The 27,527-nt window shown below is 34.5% G+C and overlaps 1 protein-coding gene across 4 annotated transcripts in view; it reads left to right on the top strand.

The window, feature by feature from the left end:
* LOC149778444 (signal transducer and activator of transcription 1-alpha/beta-like) overlaps window positions 1-27,527 on the top strand; it is a 164,515-nt gene that overhangs the window by 94,488 nt on the left and 42,500 nt on the right. For all 4 annotated transcript variants that reach the window (XM_089939280.1, XM_089939279.1, XM_089939278.1 and 1 more), the window contains exons 12-16: window positions 4,693-4,878; window positions 7,425-7,520; window positions 16,175-16,310; window positions 24,268-24,320; window positions 26,814-26,908. In XM_089939280.1, the coding sequence (XP_089795406.1) occupies window positions 4,693-4,878; window positions 7,425-7,520; window positions 16,175-16,310; window positions 24,268-24,320; window positions 26,814-26,908 (566 nt within the window). The remainder of the gene's footprint in view (window positions 1-4,692; window positions 4,879-7,424; window positions 7,521-16,174; window positions 16,311-24,267; window positions 24,321-26,813; window positions 26,909-27,527) is intronic.

Genomic DNA, 27,527 nt, shown 5'->3' with positions numbered 1-27,527 from the left:
TGCAAATTTCATTATGCGGACATTAAAGAGTTTGTTGAAAAAAAATAGGAAGTGTTGATACTGGGGCTTACTATACAGTAGCTGCACTATTAATATCTTAGGCAGGGAAACTTTGAGTGGGATGCCAATACACAGGTTTGATATTTATCAGAGGTGGCCAGGAAAGATACACATACCAGTACTCGACAAACAAGAACAAATTTAGTGGACTTGAGAAAATACATTAAAATTTCAAACAGAAAACAAACTGCTCACCACGTACAATCTTACAAAGGAATACACGTATTTGTCATCTTAAAATACTCTGGTCAATAACTAAATCAATGACATTTTTAACAAAATCTGAAAGATTGTAAAAAATTGGGAATTTGCCCGAATATCTTTCACATCTTGTTAATGAGACTCCTCCAAAACAGAAAGTTATTCCATGGGGTTTTCAAACAGAAATTTATTTCATGGGGTTTTCAAACAGAAAACTTCTTAAGCTGTTGTGTTTCTTCTCTAGAAAATCTTGTTATCTGGAAATTATGGAAATTCTTTTGGTCAGTAGATTGTTAGTCCCTTGTTTGATTGTAAGTATATTAAATACTTCAATGAAAATATGTTATTTTCTTTTCTTCAGATTTGAATTTTCGGTTATTTTGTATGAGTATATAACTTTTCTCAATTGCCCCCCACCCCTCAAAAAAACTATTTTGTTTTAGCATCTCCATAGCCCCACAACAGTATTCTGCATTTATAACATTACAGTCTCTTTTATTGGTGATAGTCCCCAGTCCAAAGTGGAAATTCCTTCTTCCAATTAGTAATTTTTAATAATTAAAGGTTTATAACAACAACAAAAAAACAGTCCCAGTCTGTTGCCTTAGTCACTTTTGTTCATTTGGAATATTGTGCTTACTTTCCTTGGTGTTAATATTTTATAGCATGCGATTTTGGGCACTCAAGAATTTCATTGATTCAGGTATTTTTTTGATCAGTGGTATCACTGTTTCTATTGCAGTTGACCTTTTCTTCCCCAGTCCTTGCATTCAGTTTCGTTTATTGGTGTCCCCAATTGTCATTTGATTGAATTTTGTTATGCCTTGTGCATGCACACACTGATTAACTCATTCGGCCCCAGCACTGTTTTCAGTATATCTGCTGATATGCCTCAGAAGCACAAAGCTGTGTCTAGTTGCTTGTGCCCCATAGTTTTTACCTGTTTGAAAACATCGTGCACATGCATTCACTCTTATCTTAATTTCTCTTCTTATATCCAAACAAAATCCACGAAATTTTCACCATTTATTTCAAATGAATTTGTCGACACATTGATGTAATTTTTCCCCTATTTGTCGAAGCCTTTCACAACTTATTTATCCAGTATTTACAAACTTATGTGCAACGTTTATCCGTCATCATCGCTGTCAGCATCATCTTCGGACAATTCAATCTTAGAAACATTTATGTCCAAATCTAAATCTCACAAAATATTCAACTGCTGAACATATCTTTCCTCATCTTGCTCAATATTTTCGAGATCAACCCTGAGAAACTCCACATATTTGCTCTCATCAAAATCACTCTTCTGTCCGCCATCATTTACGATTTTTCATGAACAGAACACGTGTAGTTAAACCGCTCTCAAACTTTAGCCTTTTGCTTCTGAACAATTCAAATTTCCACAAATGAAAGTAAAATCATTTCTGATTGGTTTAATAGTTGTTTAGTTCTTGGAAAACAACCATTTCTAACCAATCACAGACGTTGTATCTAACACACATTCATCACGCCTGGAGACGGGATTGGCCATTGAATGCAGTAAACAATTCACGACTACAGGCGGGATCGGCCATTGAATGCAGAAACCGGATCACGCCTACAGACGGGATCGGGGCCGAATGAGTTAAGCGATACTTCAAAAAATTTATCCCATTGTTGATACTGGTGTTATTGTAGATATTGTGATGGCTATCCAGTCAGGCACCTTCCAGGTTTTGACAGTTTGCCTAAGATTCTCTGCAATGTTTTCACCTGTGTGAGATCCTTATTAAATATCAGTCCTTAGAACAGCTGATTTTAATTCCCAGTCATTGGGAGATGTAATGTACAATCACAGTGTCATAACTTTGTGTGTTGATTGCACTCCATGAATCATGTGTGATGGCAACATACGTTATATGTGATAAATCTGCATCTAGCCCGCCTCTCACGTCTTTGTGAACTAAAGTCATGAGTAATTTTCTTCCCATTGGATCATTCCTAGTATCAGTTTCTTGGATGAAAGATATGAAAGCATTTTGTTCCACCATACTTAATGGTAGTAGGCTTTCCCTTATTATTTTTATTAGTGTATTGTCAGTTTCAGTCTCTTTCTGTCTTGAAAGAGAGCACAGTGTTGTGACGGTTGTCTCATGACCTGAAACCCACTGCAGCAGTGTAGGCTGTTTCTGCAGTTTACATTGATTTGCACCAAGTGTAGTAAGCTGCAGATTTTTGTGCTTATTGTCCAAACAGAAGTTCAAAATTGTATTTATAAGTTACTGCATTTGTATGGGAAAATATGAACGAGTTTTTGGATGGAATACTGCACGAACTTGTGAGTGCAGTATATCCTTCAGACAAAACGAGTTCATATTTTCCCATACAAATGCAGTAACCTTTCCATGATATGCTCATTTTTTTATTCTACCTAAGGTTTAATTATATAAACAAAATACACTACAAGAAACAATGTAAATGAATGAATGCCGTATTCCAAACTAAATACACAAGCGCAGATTTGTCATTACACAATGACATCATTATTAATCTGCACATAACTCTGCTCAGATAAATTTGAACTTAGTCGCACACTCGACATAACTTTCGAAAGAAAATGGCATGTCTAGTTAAAATTGAAATTTGCAGTCATATTGTGAATGAATGCACATTGCAACAACTGTTACATTTGATCTGGAATGAATATATTTTGGTATTTTGTTTCGATTTGACGAAAGTTTGTGATTTTGAACTGGATTCATTTGTGCAAATTATACATGAAATACATCAGATTGAAGTGGTGCGGGAGAAGCGTGTTTACGTCTGCAAATATGTCTGTTTCTGTCATTGAATGTTTGAAATCATAATGTGGGAAAAATGTGAAGTCTTTCAATTGCAATTATCAAAAAGACGCTATGGAATTTAATGCTTATTTCATTTTGAGTGCAATAAGGAGGATGCGATTGCACTTATCATCGAAATTACAGCACAGTTTCGAAATGTGTAATCCAGATTGAAAATCAATGACATGGCTTATGTAATTCGGATTTGCAGAATTAAGAAAATACATTTTGAGGAAATTCAGGATGTAAAACTAAGTATATTTTATTTTGCCATTCTTATCACCAGCTAAAGAAAACAGTATATGCCTTGTCACTTGTATGTTATTTGTAAGGACCTAATTTTCCGATATTTATATAATGTAGCTAGCCTAAATCCGAAACAGTGTATCAATGCGGAATGTGCCAAAACAGCTGGGGTTTTTTGCAGTCCACAAAACATGTTCTAGTTCATTCAGAAACAAATTTAAACAGCAACAACGTAAAGAGCCTCTTACGCGAGTGTACATGATTTGTTTACAATCAAAAGTGCTGTCATCTGAGTCCACTGTTTATTTACAAAAGAAAGTAGTTCCTTTATTCACGTGAATGCTATATGTGTATTGTCGCATGCATTCAGTATCGGGGAATATTGAACGATTCTGACAATGTAAAGTTAACGGGGAAAAAAATGAGCATATAATAATTCCTGATATTAAACCAGATATAAACATGGTTTGTTTTGTATTTATTAAAAAATAAGACATAAGGTAATCATAAATGTGCATGGTTAATACTGTCATTTATATGAATCCCATCGAAAACAATAAAGAAATGTAAAACATGTCAAAACAATCCCTTTACTCTCATTTTTAAGCTTTGTTCAACTTTTTTACAGAATGTTCTAAAAAAATGTAAATAAATACAGTGTGATTGACCCTTTTAAGCCTATATTATAATAGAAAACATTACTTTTTTCTTCTGTTTGTTGTTTTAATAAATAGTATGTCAAGACTCGCCAAAAAAGATTGTAAAATCGCAACAAAAATGCTTTCATTCCAGATCATGTACACATGTCTATTACTAAACATTGATTGATTATTTTTTACAAAACTTGCAAATAATTTTCGACAGGTTTAGAATGTCATTTGCCAGACCATCTACCTTTTTCTGGAACCCAAAGTAATCCCACACTTTCTATCTTTTCTTCTTTCCAGGAAAGTCAGAAAGCTCAGTTTCACTTTTGCTTGCCATTTTTAAAGCGGGTCTCTTATATCATGGCTAAAAAAATTATTAAAAAAATCTGGTCCTCTCAAAAGCCTATATATTTATTATGATTCCAAATTGCTAACAAAAGCCATTGTTTCTGTTGTCATGTACCTGTCCTGTCCCTTGGTCCTGGCTTTAGAGCCATTGGGTCAGTGTTTGGTTTGATTTACTTGACCCAGTGGAATATTATGTATTTCTTATAATATAGCAGTAGTTCATTTTTCAGTTAAAGCTTTTTATCCTTACCCATCTTTCTCTCATGTCCTTTGCTTTGGGCCTTGAAATGGGGTCAGTATTTCTGTGGTACATCTACAGATGATCTTAGTCAGTTTCTTATAACATGATAGTTATTTGTTTTCAGCAAGGACAGAAGAAGTCCTTCACACAGCCTAAAGGAGGGAAATACTATCAGGCAACTTTCTCGGACATGCAGTTGGATAAGAACAAATTTGAACGTGACATCCATGTTAAAGTACACGAGGCCAAATACAGGCTGATATTCATCACACAAGTGGATCTTGATGCACCTGAGAGGGAAATATTATGGGTAAGGGACTTGCAGTGTGTAAAAATGGACTGTTCTTTAGTAGTTTAAATCCTTTGTTTACCTCAGTTAGTTATCGAAAATTGTTTTCAGCCAGTCCTTATATCTTGACAATTAATAGTCCCCTCTCCCCCAAATTACCTTAAATTATATCTTGTTACATGCAGGGAAATGATTTCCAAACTGACAGTAAAGCCCAATCTCATTTCAGTTGCAACTTAACAATATTGAATTGATCTTAGTAATCATGAACTTATCTACTGAAGATTAACACCAGTAATAATGTTAGACTGGTATTTTATTTTTTTGTGAGTAATCATTTTGACCGACAAAGTCCATCTTATTCATAGATTTCACAACTATCCTAATCGTCATGGACACTCCATGATTCATATGCTAACAGGGGCCCCGAGTGACTGCGTGGTCTAAAGTGCTCTCCATTACGGATCACTGCCATCTCACCTCTGTCTGTGCCGGTTCGAGTCTCGGATTCAGCCAGTATGGGTATGTGAGAAAGCTTGCTGGTAGCTTCTCGTGGGTCGGTGGTTCTTTCCAGGGTTTACCCGGGTCCTTCCTCCAAAAATAATACTGGCCGCCATGTATAGCCTATTGTGTGCTGAAAAATGGCGTTAAACCCCACAACAACAACATATGCTAACATTTATTCTGCTCCATATTTTTTGAAATCCTGGAAATTAAGTATCCTTAAGACAATGAAAAATTTCCTTATTTGTTGTACATTTTTTGAAAATTACATGGAAATGAAAGAAAAGTCTCCTTTCAGGTTGTTTGAGAAAGTATCACATGTATACTAATGCAAAAATTCAAGGTTTCTAGTTCGTCATTGAAATATTTTTGTCATGCCATGAGAATAGATTTGGTAAGTCAGTAAATTTGTTATTTATGTGTTGTTTCTGGAATTAAACTTTCTCAGGCTAATCCAGGTATTCTCTCTGACTTGGTACAGACTCAGAAATAGCTCACTTAAATCTGCATTTTGTTTAAATTTCATATGCATTCTATTTGTGTTTGCATTTCTGACAGCTTTTATCTCGGGTTTTATTTACGATCTCACAGAGGAATTCTAATTTTGTCTTTATCTCTTTCATTCATTGTTTCCTTTCCTTTTCATTCCCTTGAAATGGGATGGAAATTCATTTACTGAAGTAATGTTCTGATTTTTTAAGTGACAAAGTGAAAGAAATGTTGCTTTTATAGCTTGTCTTGTTATAACTGCTTTAATAAAATAGCAAATGCTTAAACCAACCTTTTTTATACATACTTCTAACTGCAACTGCAGTAAATATAAATATGTTGTAGAGTATTGGTCAGTAAAACACTTTCCTTATTTCATTTCATTCGGGTAAAAACTTTTACAGACACAGCCATCAGCGAAGATGTCATTAATATATAAGTGTCAATTGTTGTATATGCCTCAAGAATAATGTAATAACTCGGGGATTTCCCTTGATCGGAAAACCAATGGGCACTTGTGATTAGCCATTGTCCCACTTTCCTGTATAAAATACTGCAAAATTAAGAAAAACAATTGTCCATTTGAATGTTTCAAACATTTGTTGGACCTAGTAATTCTTAATATTGTTCTTGGAGCAAAACATATTTTTTGTTTCAGTTAGTCATATTAGTCAATTTTTATATTTCTGTTATACTTCCTTGCAAATTGACTAACAGCTTGTAATGAGTACCAGTTTTTCATTATATATCAGATTATCATGCAGAATATTAATATTTAGTGGTAGTATCAAAGTTGTTGATTTCCATTTCCATTCATCAAAAGTATTCAAATTCCATTTTCATGTTCTGAATTCCATTGTTTTGCATTTGTGCTCTCCATTTCCTTCATTATGTCATTCAGTCTACATTCATTTGCATTTTGCGTTTCATTTACATTCTGTTTTTGTTTCTCGGGTAAAATTACAATTTACCCATTTTAGGGTCTGTAGTGTAGACATTTGAACCAAGTTGTGTTGAGATAACATACGGCCATTGAACTTGATGTTTGCCTGGAACCTGAGGAGGACTACCCTACTGACTAAATTTAGGTTGCTGTGATCTACATATTACGCACCCATGGAAATATTAATTTTTTGCATCTGGCTTTTATTCTCAAACAGTGTTGTCTATACAGTAATAAAATTTAATGTATGTGTGCATTCTGAAGAGTTCTATCCTAGCAAATGTTGGTTGCTGTGACCAGCTGCTTGTCTTCTAGATGCAGTGTTAAGGTTGTACTACTATTGCAGCTCATTATCCCAGCATCCAAAATTATTGCAGAGTTGGCAGCAGTGCAGTGTTATGTTATTTCAGAGAGATATCATACTTTTCTTGACTTGACTAATTGGTTAGGTTGCTGGACAAACAGTCAATGGGTTTTAGGTTTGATTTCTGCCCAGCAGACCAGCCATTATCAACTGACTCCCATGCTGTGTCTCTAGCAGATTATTGTACTTTACATTGTTACACGACAAAATAGTCTTCCATGTGCTGATATTTTATCAAACACTAATCAATCAATCAATCTTTTCCAGACAATGTCACTTCCTCTTGTGGTGATAACTGGAGCTATTCAGAACTGTGCAGCGCTGGCCTCTTCTATCTGGCAGTGTTACAGCACTGATGATGTGGTAAGCAAGTTTTGAACAGCAGTATTTATGCAGTGATTATGTGGCAAATTCTGCAAACACTAATGATAAATTAAGTCAGTATTGAACAGTATGTAGTGTTTCAGCATTGAAGATGTGGTAAGCAGTGTTGCAGCATTGATGATATGGTAAGCAGTGTTTCAGCATTGACAATATGGTAAGCAGTGTTTCAGCATTGACAATATGGTAAGCAGTGTTTCAGCATTGCTGATATGAGTTGGATATTCAGGCTTAATAATGAGGTGATATTGCTTATTTCTGACTGAATTTATTAGTCTGAAAGTCATAGGTTTAATCTGACTACAGGCTTACATAGGTTTAATCTGACTACAGGCTTAGATTTAATCTGACTACAGGCTTACATAGGTTTAATCTGACTACAGGCTTACATAGGTTTAATCTGACTACAGGCTTAGGTTTAATCTGACTTCAGGCTTACATGGGTTTAATCTGACTACAGGCTTACATAGGTTTAATCTGACTACAGGCTTACATTATATGTTTAATCTGACTACAGGCTTACATTATATGTTTAATCTGACTACAGGCTTACATAGGTATAATCTGACTACAGGCTTACATAGGTTTAATCTGACTACAGTCTTACATAGGTTTAATCTGACTACAGGCTTACATAGGTTTAATCTGACTACAGGCTTACATTATATGTTTAATATGACTACAGGCTTACATTATATGTTTAATCTGACTACAGGCTTACATAGCTATAATCTGACTACAGGCTTGCATAGGTTTAATCTGACTACAGGCTTACACAATCAGGATCTTGCACAAGTTCTATAATGATCTACATATATAAGGGAGGTGGTCTTGCATGAGATTTGCAGACTTTTTCTTGTCCAATTTTGATCCAGTTATGGTCTTACTTGGTAAATAGGTTTAAATAAAATCATGGATATTAAGTAGTTGTGAACATGATCCATGTATGTTAATGAGCTGACTTGGCATTTGGTTGGTTGAGCTTGTCAACACTTTGATGACTTTATTTCTTTTCATATTTGGATCATACTTGGTTAATAGACCATATCATTAATTTTTATATTTGGATCAGACTTGGTTAATAGACCATATCATTAAGGTTTATATTTGGATCAGACTTGGTTAATAGACCATATCATTAAGGTTTATATTTGGATCAGACTTGGTTAATAGACCATATCATTAAGGTTTATATTTGGATCAGATTTGGTAAATAGACCATATCATTAAGGTTTATATTTGGATCAGACTTGGTTAATAGACCATATCATTAAGGTTTATATTTGGATCAGACTTGGTAAATAGACCATATCATTAAGGGTCATATTTGTATCAGACATGGTTAATAGACCATATCATTAAGGTTTATATTTGGATCAGACTTGGTTAATAGACCATATCATTAGGGTTTATATTTGGATCAGACTTGGTAAATAGACCATATCATTAAGGTTTATAATGTTTTGTATTATGAACAAGATCTACACATTAATAAGGTGATATTGCTTATAATTGGCAAAGATCTACACATTAATAAGGTGATATTGCTATAATTGGCCAAGATCTACACATTAATGAGGTGATATTGCTTATAATTGGCCAAGATCTACACATTAATAAGGTGATATTGCTTATAATTGGCCAAGATCTACACATTAATAAGGTGATATTGCTTAAAATTGGCCAAGATCTACACATTAATAAGGTGATATTGCTTATAATTGACCAAGATCTACACATTAATGAGGTGATATTGCTTATAATTGGCCAAGCTGAAGAGATGTGATTTATATCCAGACTTGCTATTAAATATCATCCAGATTAAATTAAAAATGTCTGGGCTCGCATATAAACCAAGATGTTGATCCCCACCGGATGTAAAGTATGTAATTTATCTGGTAAAATTTTCTCTTTCAGTTTCATGTTGCTATTAGAGAACTCTGAGATAGATGGTTTCTATTATTTACTATTGAACTAGGTCTGTGTTGTGGTCAGATTGGTTTAAGTGTTTAGAAACCAGGATATCCTTATTGCAGATGTCTCTAAGGTGTTCTTTTATTCTCACATGGAATCCCCTTTTTTGTCTCAACAGTGTATTGTTTGCCACAAGTTTGGCAGATGGGTTAGTAAATAACATTACGTGTTGTACAGTGACCTCTTAACTTGGAAGTATATTTGAGGTTTGTATATGTGCTTCTAAAGGTCTTAGATTATCCATTTCCATGCAAAATGTGCTATGGTCTCGTAATCTAGTACTTTGTTTGTGAATGATTAATTCATCAAACCTGGATGTTTGCTTTGAAAACCGAACTTTTATTAAATGATTGCTTCATTTAATGCCAATTCTGTGTGCACAAATGGAGAATTTGGGAACACATCAGGCAAAATCAGATTGACAAGTTGGCCAGAGATCAGATAGCATGTTGAAGAAAATAATTATTTTTGTCTTATTTTACAATAGCTGGTGTTACGCTATTAACCTTCTGGATAGGATTGGTACGTTTGTTCTTTATTTAAGAGTGAGATGTGTATATATTTGTGAGATGATCTAATGTATGGTTGGCTGGGTTGTTTTCTTTACCAGTCCAGAGACTATTTATTTCTTAAAATTGGTCAATAGGCTTGTGTCACCAAGATCTCAGTTGAGATGATTGTAATTGAATTTCACTCTTATTAATGACTTGACCATGTTTCTGGTTGGCTGAGTTTGTCACCACTTTCGCAACTGTATTTTTGTTTGGATTTTGATCAAACTTGGTAAATAGTCATATGTTACAAAGATCTTGGATAAGCTTGATTATGTGCAGTATCTTCAAATATTAATGAGATAATCTTGTATCTGATTAGCTAAACTTGTTATCACTTTCTAGACTTTCCTGTCATAGTTTGCACAACCTAGGTAAATAAGCTTATATTACTGTTGTTGTAAACAGGTTCATTAATACGATACTTTGCATCTGATTGGCTAAGCTTGTTAACCCTCTAGAGCAATAGGCTTTATTTCTCATCTGGGTTAATATCCTCAAAACCTTGAATGACTTATTATTTCACACAGTAAATGCATAATTGATATGTATAGTGTATACACATTAATTATTGCTTTATTGTTAGAAAGTATTTTTATCAGGATATAGTGAAATGGATAATAAAACCAATGTATAAAATATGGGAGATAGTTTTTACATAGGAGTTTTTACATGGGTTGTGTTCTTTCAGTAAGCCTGCTTAGTGCAGTGGCCAACTGTCAAAATAACTGTAAGCCAGGTGAATAATATCACCCTACCATAGCCACTTTGTTTTTTAATAGCAGCACTGTATTGTGGGCATCTTGATATGATATTTTCCATCCATCTAACTAAATAGGGTAATTTATCATGCAGTTTAATTGAGTGAATCTAGTTGACTTATATCTCTTCAGGCAGTCGACTTTTTATAAACTTGAGTGAATCTAGTTGACTTATATCTCTTTAGGTAGTCTACTTTTATAAACTTGAGTGAATCTAGTTGACTTATATCTCATTAGGTAGTCTACTTTTATAAACTTGAGTGAATCTAGTTGACTTATATCTCTTTAGGCAGTCTATTTTTATAAACTTGAGTGAATCCCGTTGACTTATATCTCTTTAGGTAGTCTACTTTTATAAACTTGAGTGAATCTAGTTGATTTATATCTCTTTAGGTAGTCTACTTTTATAAACTTGAGTGAATCTAGTTGACTTATATCTCTTTAGGTAGTCGACTTTTATAAACTTGAGTGAATCCAGTTGACTTATATCTCTTTAGGCAGTCGACTTTTATAAACTTGAGTGAATCTAGTTGACTTATATCTCTTTAGGTAGTCGACTTTTATAAACTTGAGTGAATCTAGTTGACATATCTCTTTAGGCAGTCGACTTTTATAAACTTGAGTGAATCTAGTTGACTTATATCTCTTTAGGTAGTCTACTTTTATAAACTTGAGTGAATCTAGTTGACTTATATCTCTTCAGGTAGTCTACTTTTATAAACTTGAGTGAATCTAGTTGACTTATATCTCTTTAGGTAGTCTACTTTTATAAACTTGAGTGAATCTAGTTGACTTATATCTCTTTAGGCAGTCGACTTTTATAAACTTGAGTGAATCTAGTTGATTTATATCTCTTTAGGCAGTCTACTTTTATAAACTTGAGTGAATCTAGTTGACATATCTCTTTAGGTAGTCTACTTTTATAAACTTGAGTGAATATAGTTGACTTGCATATATCTCTTTAGGTAGTCTACTTTTATAAACTTGAGTGAATCTAGTTGACTTGTATCTCTTTAGGCAGTCTACTTTTATAAACTTGAGTGAATCTAGTTGACTTATATCTCTTTAGGCAGTCTACTTTTATAAACTTGAGTGAATCTAGTTGACTTATATCTCTTTAGGCAGTCGACTTTTATAAACTTGAGTGAATCTAGTTGACTTATATCTCTTTAGGCAGTCAACTTTTGTAAACTTGAGTGAATCTAGTTGACTTATATCTCTTTAGGTAGTCTACGTTTGTAAACTTGAGTGAATCTAGTTGACTTATATCTCTTTAGGTAGTCTACATTTGTAAACTTGAGTGAATCTAGTTGACTTATATCTCTTTAGGTAGTCTACGTTTGTAAACTTGAGTGAATCTAGTTGACTTATATCTCTTTAGGTAGTCTACGTTTGTAAACTTGAGTGAATCTAGTTGACTTATATCTCTTTAGGCAGTCAACTTTTGTAAACTTGAGTGAATCTAGTTGACTTATATCTCTTTAGGCAGTCGGCTTTTGTAAACTTGAGTGAATCTAGTTGACATATCTCTTTAGGCAGTCGACTTTTGTAAACTTGAGTGAATCTAGTTGACTTATATCTCTTTAGGCAGTCGACTTTTGTAAACTTGAGTGAATCTAGTTGACTTATGTCTCTTTAGGCAGTCGACTTTTGTGAACTTGAGTGAATCTAGTTGACTTATGTCTCGTTAGGCAGTCTACTTTTGTGAACTTGAGTGAATCTAGTTGACTTATGTCTCTTTAGGCAGTCTACTTTTATAAAAGTGAGTGAATGTAGTTGACTTATATCTCTTTAGGCAGTCTACTTTTATAAACTTGAGTGAATCTAGTTGACTTATATCTCTTTAGGCAGTCTACTTTTATATACTTGAGTGAATCTAGTTGACATATCTCTTTAGGTAGTCTACTTTTATAAACTTGAGTGAATCTAGTTGACTTATATCTCTTTAGGTAGTCTACTTTTATAAACTTGAGTGAATCTAGTTGACATATCTCTTTAGGCAGTCGACTTTTATAAACTTGAGTGAATCTGGTTGACTTATATCTCTTTAGGCAGTCGACTTTTATAAACTTGAGTGAATCTAGTTGACTTATATCTCTTTAGGTAGTCTACTTTTATAAACTTGAGTGAATCTAGTTGATTTATATCTCTTTAGGCAGTCTACTTTTATAAACTTGAGTGAATCTAGTTGACATATCTCTTTAGGTAGTCTACTTTTATAAACTTGAGTGAATATAGTTGACTTGCATATATCTCTTTAGGTAGTCTACTTTTATAAACTTGAGTGAATCTAGTTGACTTGTATCTCTTTAGGCAGTCTACTTTTATAAACTTGAGTGAATCTAGTTGACTTATATCTCTTTAGGTAGTCTACTTTTATAAACTTGAGTGAATCTAGTTGACTTATATCTCTTTAGGCAGTCGACTTTTATAAACTTGAGTGAATCTAGTTGACTTATATCTCTTTAGGCAGTCGACTTTTGTAAACTTGAGTGAATCTAGTTGACTTATATCTCTTTAGGTAGTCTACTTTTATAAACTTGATGCATACTGCACAGCTCATTACATTTTTAACTCCACTAGTCATGAAACAGGAGAGGTTACAGGGATGTTGTCTATCCATTTTCTTTCATAGCAGAAGTTTGTTATCATTACACCTGCAAAACCACTTGGAAGATTGGCATGAAACTTTACACACATGTTCATTCCAAGATCTAGCTGGTTCTAAATAAAAATGTGCTGTTTAGACATCCAGTATGACTCCCAAAGCTGCTTAGACATCCATTATGATTCCCACAGCTGCATGGACATCCAGCATGACTCCCACAGCTGCTTAGACATCCAGTATGACTCCCACAGCTGCTTAGACATCCAGTATGACTCCCACAGCTGCTTAGACATCCAGTATGATTCCCACAGCTACTTAGACATCCAGTATGATTCCCACAGCTACTTAGACATCCAATATGACTCCCGCAGCCGCTATCTTGAAAATCATGTTATGCCTGCTCTTTCAGAATGGTAGATCCTATCAAAATGGTAGATCCTATCAAAATGGGGGTTGACACCAAAGGACGTTATATTCTCTATTTGGTCCCAAAGAAAATGGTGCTGATCTGACATAGATGTGACAGAGATGGCATCCATCTGGAAAATATTGCTATTTCTTCTCTTCATTAATGGAAAGTTATATTAACATGGGGTTTTACCAAAAAGACTACTTAGTCTGAAAGGTTTCGGCCAATGTGGGTATGTGAGAAAGCTTGCCAGTAGCTTCTTGTGGGTTGGTGGTTCTTCTTGGGGGTTTTCCCGGGTTCATCCTCCACCATTAATACTGGCCACCATGCATAGCCTATCATGTGCTGAAAAATGGCGTTAAACCCAACAACAAGAACAACTTAGTCTGAAATAAAAATGGTTCTGCTTACACATCTAGCATGACTGCCACAGCAGCCATTTTTTAAAACTTTTTTTATCATTCCTACTCTTGAGTGGATCGTTATATCAACATAGTGTTTATCTAAAAAGCTTCTTATAATGTTTAGTTGTTCCTAAATGAAGATGGTGCCAACCTAATATCCATTATGGTCATGACAGTGTCCATCTTGAAAATCATGTTATTGCTTACACCTCTTGAATGGAAAGTCATATCAACATGAGGTTTTCACCAAAAGATTTCTTATGATGTCTCATTGGTACTAAATAAAAACAGTGCCAGTCTGACATCCAGTATTGCAATCATGGCAGCCATCTTTAAAGTTTTGTTGTTGTTACCATTCCACAGTGGCTAATTTAAATGAAAATTTTGTTGCCCAAGAATATAAGAGATGGTTTCAGATCAGCAGTTAAAGAGATGAAATGGTGTTACTGTAACTTCCTGGAAAACTTGTTTACTTGGGCTATTGTATGGCTATGAACTTGAAGAGAGACTTAAAATGACTTTTTATGACTTCTGTCTCTTAATAAATAATGAAAAGAAGAATTCTTGAACAATTTGTATACTTTTAATAACAATCTTGTCAAAGAAAAGTCAGCAAAAAATGTTCAAGACCATTGCAAAATCTTAAGCAATTTATGACACTGTAAATGAGCCATTCAGGCTTTTTAATGCAGAAAACGGTTTTGATTTCAATAATTGTGTCATAGTGAAAAAATGTGCTTATCATCATACCTTTTTTCTGTGTATATGATGAGAGGGATCTTGGATCTTCATCCTGTGCGTATTTTTTATGGATTATTAGATACTTATTCCATTATTGTTTTTGTAAGCAATTAGTGACAGAGTATTTCTCCTATACTTTTCTATTTAATTACTCTTACTTTGGAATGGAGATTCAGCCAAGCAGAATTTGAGTAAATGCACACCAGCTAATAGTGTGTGTGTGCATATGTGTGTAATTTGAATTTTTAATGTAGCTTTAACAATTTTAGTAATATCACTACGATGTCTGCAGTGTGGCAGTTTATAGTTATGTCTAGCACTGGGGTATCATGCCATCGACATGTAGCTTCATGTCCCACCCAGTCACATTATCCTAACACCAGGCCGACCAGTCCTAACCTAATGAGACAGCTGTTAGTTTTTGTAAGTCTTTGATATGACTTGGCCAGGGTTCCAACCCATTACATCCAGCAATGAAGGCAGATGCTCTAACCACTTAGACCAGTGGAGCAATCCCAATATGTTTTTTTGTGATTTTGGATTGCTTAGACTTGCAGCTGCATAGATTTATGATTGTTTCATGAAAGCTCAATACTTCAGCATTTCATGAGTAGTCATCTTTAATTTATACATTACTACATATAGTTGAGAGTTACAGATTTTAAGGGTTGACAAAATTATATTTAAATTCTATATTTTATTTCTAAGATATCAATATTAAGCTAATATTTTATGATTAAGTGGAAATTTGTTTTATGATTAAGTGGAAATTTGAGTATTGTAATAGAATATATTTTCCAAAAATATTAAATCTTCAGGTCCCTTGTTTGTGTCAATTTTATGGCTATTTAACGTTCTGATTTTATTTAAGCTTGTGCCACAGGCATTGTTTTTTGGTTAATGATAAAGTTTGTTGATTAAATTCATTTTACCATCACCACAGAATTTATCCAAAGTGATCCCATGGCATCATTATTCCAGGCAAAAGATATCTGTGGTAAGTTACAGATCATATTGTCAAGCTAACTGTTAGATCAAAATACTTGATTACAGCTTTAGACAAGTGATGTATTTGACTTTGTTCCATGGACAGATTTGGCTATTGAGGGTTTGATTTCACTTAGAAGTCAAAATATAGACTACCTTCCTATAGCAATACTCTGTTAACAAAATTGAATAATATTGCAGTTCAAAATGCCATTAAAAGCAGAAGAGAGCCTGCCTTGGAAGGTAGTGGCGAAGATTCTGAATGCCAAGATGCGGAGACTTGGAAACAGAGAATTGACAGAGGAGCACCTTAGACATCTGGGTTACAGACTCACTGGTAGGTCTTCAGGGTTTTGATGTTTTTATTCTTGTCCTTTAGTCTGCCTTCATACCTGTTTCAAGTAATTTGTATAGTAGCACTTCTAGTCAGTATTTTTATATAAAATCAAAATTGTGTACTAAAGTAAGGTTTTCTACTTGATGATGTTGAATCTAAAGTGCATGAGATTAACTTTTCTTTAACAGAAGAAAATTTGTCTTTGATCTGATTAGAAACCTGCATCTGCATAGAACTGGTGACCTAGCTCAGTGTTTGAGTCATAGTGAAAGAAGAGTGATGATGATGATCAACATTATTATTATTATTATTATTATTATTATTATTAATTGATGATGCTTAAATTTTCTATTATTTAAGTATTGATTACTTAATTTTCATTAAGAAAGAGTTGTAAAAAAAAAAGTAAAAAATTGACTATTCAGTCTAGATACCTGGCAAGTGTGTTTTCTTATCTTAATTTTTACAAAGTTCTGTTAGAAATGTTTGAAAATGAATATAGCTTGATACTTGAACTATTCAAATTGAATTGAAAATATTTTTTCAAAATTATGCACAAGTTTTAAATAGAAACATTGTAGAAATGCAAGTTTTGTAATGTTTTGATAAAACCTTTTGAATAGTAGCAATACAATCCCTGTTGTTCCTGGCACTAGTATACAGTCCAAGAACTATATTAATAATTCCTCTACCAATTAATAATTGGATGTCTCAAATATAAAACAACATGATCTGTGTCAGATACCTTAGTTTTAGTTCACACAATCAAAATATCATCCTTCTTTTCCTTGGACTTTGTTTTTCTGAGGTGCTACATGGTTGTCTATTGAGGCAGTTCTACTGACAGTTGTATCTTTTTTTTAATTGTATTTGTTATTTTCATGTATCACTGACCATTTTTGTTGATTTTGACGTTTTGAGTGCATTGCTAGCAAAGTAGTGCTGCTTGTATTTCATCTCTTTACTAGTAACTGTTGTCAGGGTAAGCATCTCCTACCATTTTGTTCATTGTTTTATTTACACACTTCCTTGCCATTTTCAGCATCAATCTATGGGCAATGTGGGCATACAAAGGCAACTGTTTTGTGTTGACCTGATGAGCTTTATGGCTTAGTTGAAATTCGCCACACCTATAGGGTCAAGCAAGGTCACATCTCTTCCTCTTATTCTCAGGCAGACCCCCTACATTCCCAGGAGGGGGTTATGCCACTTCATGTTGTATGGAAGTCATGGGATTGAGAGAGGTTGCTATGGCACTTACTGGTATAGGGAATTTGCCTCTGGCTATGGTACTTTCCAATGTACTGATGTTACCTGCTACACTTCCTGGTGTTTGGAAGTTGCATGAGTCCAGAGTTAGGAGGTCAGCCACTTCCACAAGGAGAGAACTCTGCAGATGGGCATAAGGGAGTCACTTGCCTCAAATAGCAAGCCCAGCCTTCCCATCACAAGGAAAGCACAATCACTGTCTCATGCTAGTAGATCACATTTAAAGCCAGATCTCATCAAACATAGACTCACGGATACAGTCTCAGGCATATGACTAGGTAGGGAGAGTCAATGGGCTAGTTCATTCTCCTGCCATGTGAAGTCTATGCACCCTTCATGCTTCTGTAAGAAGAGAGGCAGTCATCCCTAGGGAGTTACACACTCTTAAAAATTACTACATCATCTCATTTATTATTTGGTACAACATTAAACCTGTTTTCAATGTTGTGGTTTGACCCCCCTCAGGCAATTTATGGTTCTATCCATGAAAAAGAAAGATTACTATTTGGTTCCACCAGTCACGACTGGTATCTCTTCTGGATGAGGGATACTATGGAATGGTACAGTAGAGAGGGTGAAGAACATAAAAGTCTGGGATTTTATTCCTGGATTTTCTTAGTTTCAGAGAATGAGGTAAAATTTCCAGTCATCAGTCTTTCCTATTGAACACATTTCTTCTGGAAGAGCAGTTCATAATGGAGACAACTACCTCAGTCAGGAATGCAATTAGGCTAAACAACTGGGCAGTTCATCTTTACACTCCCATTAAAGGAAGTTTCTCTTTGTTTGTCAGGGATAGGAACTCTTTCAATTTTGGACTCATCCTTTCAGCTTGACTTCCACTCCCAGAGCTTTCACCAGTATGATGGGTTTAGTGGCATCTCAATTTAAGGTTGTATAGGGTTCCCACCCTCAAGCATTTCAATGATTGTTTGAAACACAATGTCCTTAGATGTGCCATCTTGAGGGATCTTTCTTTCTTCGGACACAGTAGCTCTGCTAGGCTTAATCCCATATCAGGAGAACTCCAATCATATCCCTTCTTAGAGAGTTTTGTTCACATGGGAATGAATTTTCTGACATGTCAAGGAACAGTTAAATTTCTTCCTGTAGACTCTTGCAGATACTTGTTGTCTTAGCAAGCCTGGATGAGATAACAAAATTTGTCATTTTTTTCGTTGGTCTGCCTCTTTCTTCTGGGGTCTCCAAATGTAGCAGACAACTTAACTCCTCTCAGAATGCTTAATATGCAGCCCCAACCCAGTTTTCATTTTTGAGAACTGGAGACCTGATAAGGACACTCTGTCGGACAAGCTTCCTTTTTATGTCTCTTCCAGAGTCAGACCAGAGACGGTAACTGACCTACAAGGTTTATAATGCCAAGTTAAGAAGTTTCTGTTGCAGGTGCAATAGGAAATATGATTCTATCTGTCCCTCTTTCCCTTAACTACACTTACAGATCTTTTTACCTCAAGCAGCTATTAATTTGCTGACAAAATAATAATAAAAACTGTAGTCACAGTGAAAGAAGAGCGATGATAATGATCAACATTATTGTTTTTGTGTGTGTCATGTAATACAGTATTATCCACCATTTTGGGCTTTAGAGCAGCCCTCTCAGACACCCTAAGTTGTCAATGGGTCTTTGGTGTCTGACCCACATTTTTCAGTACTGATCAGGTTCTTCAAGCTCCAGTGACCAGTATCTCACTTTTTAATGCTGAGGAGGAACATTCCATGGTTTTTGGTTTCTGTCTAAACCTTATTTTAATTTTTTGAGTGGAGCTTCCTTTGAGACACACATCTTTTACAAATCACCTCTCCAATGAAAGCAGAATTCAGATATTGTTAATGAAGAATGGTTGCCCACATTCCAAAGGTAAGATTTTTGGCCAAGAATTGGCTCCCTTCACTTGCTTCTGTTCCTTCTGAAATCCCCAGTTTCATTAGTATCTCTGCTGGGGATGATCAAAAGAGACACCTTGTGCTAGAGAGAGAAGAAAAGGTAGTAACCATATATTTCTCCCTTCATTTGGTACTTCTGATTTTATGGCAGCCTCCATCTCGAGGTGGATTGCTCAGACTATTATAAAAGCTCATTAATTTCTAACTGAGGTTAGAGTGTCCACCTTGGATGCAGGAGGTCACAGGTTCAAACCCCAGCTGAGTCATACCAAAGACTTACAAAAATGGTACTAACAGCTGCCTTGCTAGGCACTCAGCATTAGAGGTTAATGTTAGAATTGGTTGGCCTGGTGTCAGGATTATGTGACTGGGTCAGACATCATGCTACATGTCTGTGGCATGATGCCCCAGTGCAAAACCACTATAAACTGCCACACTGCAGACATCATAGCGATATTACTGAAAAATTGTTAAAACTTAATTAAAAATCCAAATTACACACACACACACTACTTCTCACAGAAAGTTCTCTCATGAGAATCAAAACTTGTGAAGTCAGGGTGATTCCTGTTCATTGATCCATTTAGAATTATTATCTTTGGATTATGTCATGAAAACTGCCTTCTGACATTCTTACTCCACCACATCCTTTACCATCATTCATTGGTACAAGAGAGTAAGGGTATTTATGCTTTGGCTCCATCTCTGTCAGTTCAACAAATTGTGAAGCCATCCTCCATGTGACAGCAGAGAACATCAAACTGACAGCAATTATGGTAAGTTCACTTGACAGCTTATCTTAGGCATTCCAATGGCCTGGCAAATTTAGCAGAGCAGTGATTGTAGTATTTTGAGGCATAAAATTAATTTTAATTATGTAATGTTTATCTATTGTTATTACCAAATTTCCTTCTCTCTTCTTGCTCATTATTCCTTCAGCCTAAGTTTAAGTCAAAGAAGGAAAACATTTCAATTGTCAGAAGTGGACTTAGCTTCCAGACAAGGATCATATTGTTTTTGGACCTCCATTTACTAATTGGAGGAGGAAATTATGTTCTGGGACAGGGGTATAGTGTCAGAAAAGATGTAGCATTGGAATAACAGGTGAATAAATAAAATTACTTTAATAATATCTACAAACCTTGATAGCACAATTAAGCAATATCCAGAGATAGAAAAAAATAAATTTTTAATGTATATTTGTATTTTATACTGATGACCTGATTAAATTTTTAGGTCATTTAGAGCAATTTTTCTATATATATATATATATATATATATATATATATATATATATATATATATATATATTTTTTTTTTTTTTAATTTAAATTGAACTTTTAATTTTTTTATGAAACCTTGTTCACGTGATTAAGCAAAACCCCTTCATGAAATTAAATTTCTTATTTGTATGTATATTTTGTTATTAGATTATCATGCAACTTAGCAATATATTTTTCAGTTTGTCTGAATTTTTTAATTTGTTTGACTTGGACTTTTTGGTCTGCATGTCTGAAGTGGGGGGGCATATGTATTCGACAAGCACAGTCTATATTAATGCATATGTGATCTCTATAGCCCTTCAGACTTTAACCAGCTTTAGTAGACTTTGAGCCTAACTACTGAGTTTTTTCTTAATTAAATGTTTGTACCCAATATTTACATGGGTTTTTTTTGCTTTTGTATTTCATGTAAAACAGCAGTATTAAATTCAGAACACACTATCAGTCATTTTCATGAAAGTAAAAATATTAGTTAATTGTAGAAAAAATGTGATACCATATTATGAGTACCCTTGAGGTAAATGTAATTTATATAAATGCCTTACACTGCCTCCCATTCAACTATTCAGACAACCATACTTGTAATCATAAGAAAAGCTTCACAGAAACTTGTTTGTCTACCTTTAATTTGCTTTTGTTTATTATCTTGATCCTGTTAATGAGTTTTGTAAGTGTGTACTATTTAATAATAATTCTTAAATGCAAATTATGGTAAGCTCTTTCTATGTATTGGTTTTTAATGCAAATTATGGTAAGCTCTTTGTATATATTGGTTTTTAATGCAAATTGTTGTAAGCTGTTTCTATATATTGGTTTTTAATGCAAAAAATACATTTCAGGCTTTAAACATTTCTCATTTGCTCATTCTTCTTAGATATGGGCTTTATAATTACTGTATATCATTGCATCAGTATGATTTATAATTACTGTATATCATTGCATTAGTATGATTTATAATTACTGTATATCACTGCATCACTATGATTTATAATTACAGTATATAGTTGCATCAGTATGATTTATAATTACTGTATATTGTTGCATCAGTATGATTTATAATTACAGTATATCGTTGCATCAGTATGATTTATAATTACAGTATATCATTGCATCAGTATGATTTATAATTACTGTATATCATTGCATTAATAAGATTTATAATTACTGTATATCATTGCATCAGAATGATTTATAATTACAGTATATCGTTGCATCAATATGATTTATAATTACAGTATATCGTTGCATCAATATGATTTATAATTACTGTATATCATTGCATTAGTATGATTTATAATTACTGTATATCATTGCATTAATAAGATTTATAATTACTGTTTATCATTGCATCAGAATGATTTATAATTACAGTATATCGTTGCATCAATATGATTTATAATTACTGTGTATCGTTGCATTTGTATGATTTATAATTACTGTATATCAGTATGAAGACATCTAAAAAATTCTGTTTACACAAATGTATTGTGAGCTTTGATCACAAGAAAAATGAATGTGTAGTCTTAATTATGCATACCAGATTTTCATTAAATATCCAAAGAGTGTTTAGAGTTGTCCACAGAAATTTAATGAATGTGTAGTACAGTGTTTAGAGTTGTCCACAGAAATTTAATGAATGTGTAGTACAGTGTTTAGAGTTGTCCACAGAAATTTAATGAATGTGTAGTAGTGTTTAGAGTTGTCCACAGAAATTTAATGAATGTGTAGTACATTGTTTAGAGTTGTCCACAGAAATCTAATGAATGTGTAGTACAGTTTTTAGAGTTGTCCACAGAAATTTAATGAATGTGTAGTACAATGTTTAGAGTTGTCCACAGAAATTTAATGAATGTGTAGTACAGTGTTTAGAGTTGTCCACAGAAATTTAATGAATGTGTAGTACAGTGTTTAGAGTTGTCCACAGAAATTTAATGAATGTGTAGTACAGTGTTTAGAGTTGTCCACAGAAATTTAATGAATGTGTAGTACAGTGTTTAGAGTTGTCCACAGAAATTTAATGAATGTGTAGTACAGTGTTTAGAGTTGTCCACAGAAATTTAATGAATGTGTAGTACAGTGTTTAGAGTTGTCCACAGAAATTTAATGAATGTGTAGTACAGTGTTTAGAGTTGTTCACAGAAATTTAATGAATGTGTAGTACAGTGTTTAGAGTTGTTCACAGAAATTTAATGAATGTGTAGTAAAGTGTTTAGAGTTGTCCACAGAAATTTAATGAATGTGTAGTACAGTGTTTAGAGTTGTCCACAGAAATTTAATGAATGTGTAGTACAGTGTTTAGAGTTGTCCACAGAAATCTAATGAATGTGTAGTACAGTGTTTAGAGTTGTCCACAGAAATTTAATGAATGTGTAGTACAGTGTTTAGAGTTGTTCACAGAAATTTAATGAATGTGTAGTACAGTGTTTAGAGTTGTTCACAGAAATTTAATGAATGTGTAGTAAAGTGTTTAGAGTTGTCCACAGAAATTTAATGAATGTGTAGTACAGTGTTTAGAGTTGTTCACAGAAATTTAATGAATGTGTAGTAAAGTGTTTAGAGTTGTCCACAGAAATTTAATGAATGTGTAGTACATTGTTTAGAGTTGTCCACAGAAATCTAATGAATGTGTAGTACATTGTTTAGAGTTGTCCACAGAAATTTAATGAATGTGTAGTACAGTGTTTAGAGTTGTCCACAGAAATTTAATGAATGTGTAGTACAGTGTTTAGAGTTGTCCACAGAAATTTAATGAATGTGTAGTACAGTGTTTAGAGTTGTTCACAGAAATTTAATGAATGTGTAGTACAGTGTTTAGAGTTGTCCACAGAAATTTAATGAATGTGTAGTACAGTGTTTAGAGTTGTCCACAGAAATTTAGTCCTTAAGTTAGTCCTTTAATCCAGAAGACGATAATGAACCAACATAATAGTCACTATTCAGTTGGTTGAAAAGTTCGAAGTAATGCTATAGACAGTTTAGGGCGAGTGGCATTGACATTGGGTGGCACAAGTATTTTCGGCTTGAAAGGTATCTCAAGTCTCTGAACAACAGGATATTGTGTTGATAGCTTCTTTTATTTTGCCCAGGTCTGTTACTTAAGAAGAAGCCAATTGCATTTGCAATACAAAAGCAGTAGTAATAGAGCTGCTTCTTTACTTTTGATATGGGCAGAAGCATACCAAATATACTTTGTTATAAATTGAGCCCATGTTAGACCCTGACATACAATAGCATAATGGTCTGGCAGATCAATGACCTGTATTTTGTTTGCTAATTTCTACTAGCAAATTGCATAGACCCAAATCCACTGGTGCATTATGCAGTGGCTGATCTGGGTCATTCACATTTTTCAGTTGGATTTGATTTGTTACAAAAATTAGGTACACATTATAAATTAAATATACATAACATAAATGTGTTAGCAGAGATTGCAGTACTGTAACAAAATTGAACTATTCAATTGTGCCTGTGTGCGTCATGTATATTTGTATTTATTTTAGGTGAGCGTGTCTTGGAGCCTGAAAGAGAAATTTCATTCCAGTTGTTCTGTGAGGTATTTTAAAAATTGTAATTTCATTTATTTTCTCCTGATAAAATTATGTTTTATGTATGAATCAGTAATGGCCATTTTTGATGGAGATGTCAGTAATGGCCATTTTGATGGACATGTCCTGTTAATGACAGTTCTTAACTCAGCATATTGATGGATATGTCCTGTTAATGACCAGTTCTTAACTCAGCATGTTGATGGACATGTCCTGTTAATGACCAGTTCTTAACTCAGTATGTTGATGGACATGTCCTGTTAATGACCAGTTCTTAACTCAGCATGTTGATGGACATGTCCTGTTAATGACCAGTTCTTAACTCAGCATGTTCATGGACATGTCCTGTTAATGACCATTTCTTAACTCAGCATGTTGATGGACATGTCCTGTTAATGACCAGTTCATGTTAATAATTTCTTTTCATAATTGTTTAAGCATCCTGCAATCCCACACTAAAAGGCAGTGCAAATATGCAAGCCTATCTCCTGATCTATTGACTTATAAAATTCTTGCAATTGAATGATTGCCTTGGGCTCATTATTTTGTCGATTGTAGTCTTAACAGCAGTCCCTTACACTATAAGGCAGTGTGTCTTAAATTACAAGACCTTAAAACAATATTTAGTCTAGGCCCTAATTTGCAACAAAAGTAATCTTTTATTATTGTTATTAAAATACTATTTTGGGAACTAGTTCACTGTCTCACTAAGCCAAATATGTCTGCTGCATAAGTGTTGCTCATTTCTCTCTCACCAAAGACTTAGAAAAATGGTACTAACAGCTGCCTTGCTTGGCGCTCAGCGTTAAGAAGTTAGTGTTAGGACTGGTCGGCCCGGTGTCAGGATAATGTGACTGGGTGGGACATTATGCCACATGACTGCGGCATGATACCCCAGTGCTAGACATCACTATAAACTGCCACACTGCAGACATTGTAGCGATATGATTGAAAAATTGTTAAAAGCTACGTTAAAAATCCAAATCACACACACACACACACATTTCTCTCTCAAATACATTACTTGATCACATGAAACATTAGGAAAAAATTTCCTACTACCTCCGAATCCTGCCCTCCCAGAAATACAAAAAAGCATCTTTAAATCAGTTTATTGTTTAGGAAAAGGGAAGTAACTCTTACAGATTGCCTACTCAGCGATCTGCTTCCCAGATTATGTCCAATTCAGTATTTTGCTTTGAATGTAATTTTTACAAATGTTGTATGCGCTTGTGTTTTCCCACTATCATTTTAGAGAAATCCAGGAAGTGCATGTTACAGTAGGTAATTATAAGATGTGCCTTACATGTACTAACTGTTTATCAACACACCCATGCAGTGTGTGTGCATTGTGTACTGAAAATGTATGGTCCAATGTTTTGAAAAGGTAGTTGAAAGTCTGAGAGAAGAGGGCACATTATAAATCATCCGACAGGACATGTTGATTGATCCCAGTTTGGAATTGATGCTTAGTGTTATGGTTATTGTTACCCTCCCCCCTCCCCCTCCCCCCTACAAAGATTCCCAGAACTGCACAGTCAGCAATGATCACTTTTGTTTAGTGACTGTGTGGAAGCTGTAGCAAGTGATTCATTGTGTGCAGCATTCACAGCATAAATCTCTACAATCATAACAGCTGTATAACTGCTAGATCATGATCTGCCACAATAAAAACATTAGATTCATCTCATCCCAGCCGTGATCACCACCACACACATTGTTTTTTATGCAAAATAAAAAACACAATTTCCAGTAAATATTTTGAGGGAGAGGTATGCAGCTGTTATGATTGTAGAGATTTATGCTGTGAATGCTGTCTAGAGGTTCATAAATTCAGTGTCATCATGATCAGATAATGTAACAATTGTTTCTTATGATCTCTATGAACATTACTGACTTGATGCTGCTTGAATAGAAGGGCATTCAGACAAGGACATTCAGACAGAAGGGCATTCAGACAAGGACATTCAGACAGAAGGGAGGGGCCCCGAGTGGCCGAGTGGTCTAAAGCACTCACCGTTCCGGATCACTGCCATCTCACTGCTGTCTGCGTGGGTTCGAGTCCAAGGCTCGGCTAGCGTGGGTACGTGGGAAAGCCTGCCAGTAGCTTCTCTTGGGTCGGTGGTTCTTTCCTGGGTTTTCCAGGATTCTTCCTCCACCAGTTATACTGGCCGCCATGTATAGCCTAAATTGTGCTGAAAAATGGCATTAAACCCTAGAACAACAACAACAACAACAGACAGAAGGGCATTCAGACAGAAGGGCATTCAGACAAGGACATTCAGACAAGGATATTCAGACAAGGACATTCAGACAGAAGGGCATTCAGACAAGTGCATTCAGACAGAAGGGCATTCAGACAAGGACATTCAGACAGAAGGGCATTCAGACAGAAGGACATTCAGACAGAAGGGCATTTTATTTTCTGAGTAGTAACTTTCTGAAAATACAATCAGTGTGTGATATGTATTTTAGTTGCAGTTAGTGTGATTTTGTTGTAGGAGAAGATGCAGAACTGCACATTCAGCTTCTGGAGGTGGTTTCTTGGCATCTACAACCTCATCGACAAATATCTGAAACCTTACTGGCTGGAAGGGTAAGTACAAGTTACTCCTCACAGAGCTTCATTTTCTTGAAATTCCTTAAATTTTTTTTGACCGATTGAGATCTTACTTTACTTGCTGGTCATATTCTTAACCATGTTAAAATTTCTGTCAGATTTAGAGATAATACAAAAAATAAAAACTTTGCTGAGATTGTAAAACCATCTTGATGGAAATTTGTTTAGTCTACTCTTTAAAAAATATTTGAGGAATTCATCAAACTTAAGGAAATTCTCAAGTTTTGCCAGAAATTAAACCTGTAATACGGTAAATTAAAGATATTGTGACTATTTTAAACCTGAATGTTTGCTGAATGTATGGTGAAAAATTCATCATAGCCAACCAGAGAATGAGTAAGTATATTTCAAAATCTCAATTTAAAGAAGAATATTTGTTATATTTGTTAAAACTGAGGCAAATTTTTGTCTGTCAGGAATTACATGTTCATCCAGACACTATTTCTTCAGTTGTAGATTATGATCAAACTCTGCATTAGCTTACTATGAATTGAGCAAATAAGATTGTGTTAATGGAGAAAAAAAATCTATATACACCACTCCCTCAATAACTCACACACAACGGGGTCCAAAAACATAGAATGCACTATAAGCG

The sequence above is a fragment of the Sinohyriopsis cumingii genome, chromosome 17 (genome assembly GCF_028554795.1).
Source record: "Sinohyriopsis cumingii isolate HCF-2022 chromosome 17, ASM2855479v2, whole genome shotgun sequence".
In the NCBI taxonomy this organism is placed as follows: domain Eukaryota; kingdom Metazoa; phylum Mollusca; class Bivalvia; order Unionida; family Unionidae; genus Sinohyriopsis; species Sinohyriopsis cumingii.
The sequence above is the reverse complement of the archived record's forward strand: the minus strand, read 5'-3'. Positions and strand labels throughout refer to the sequence as shown.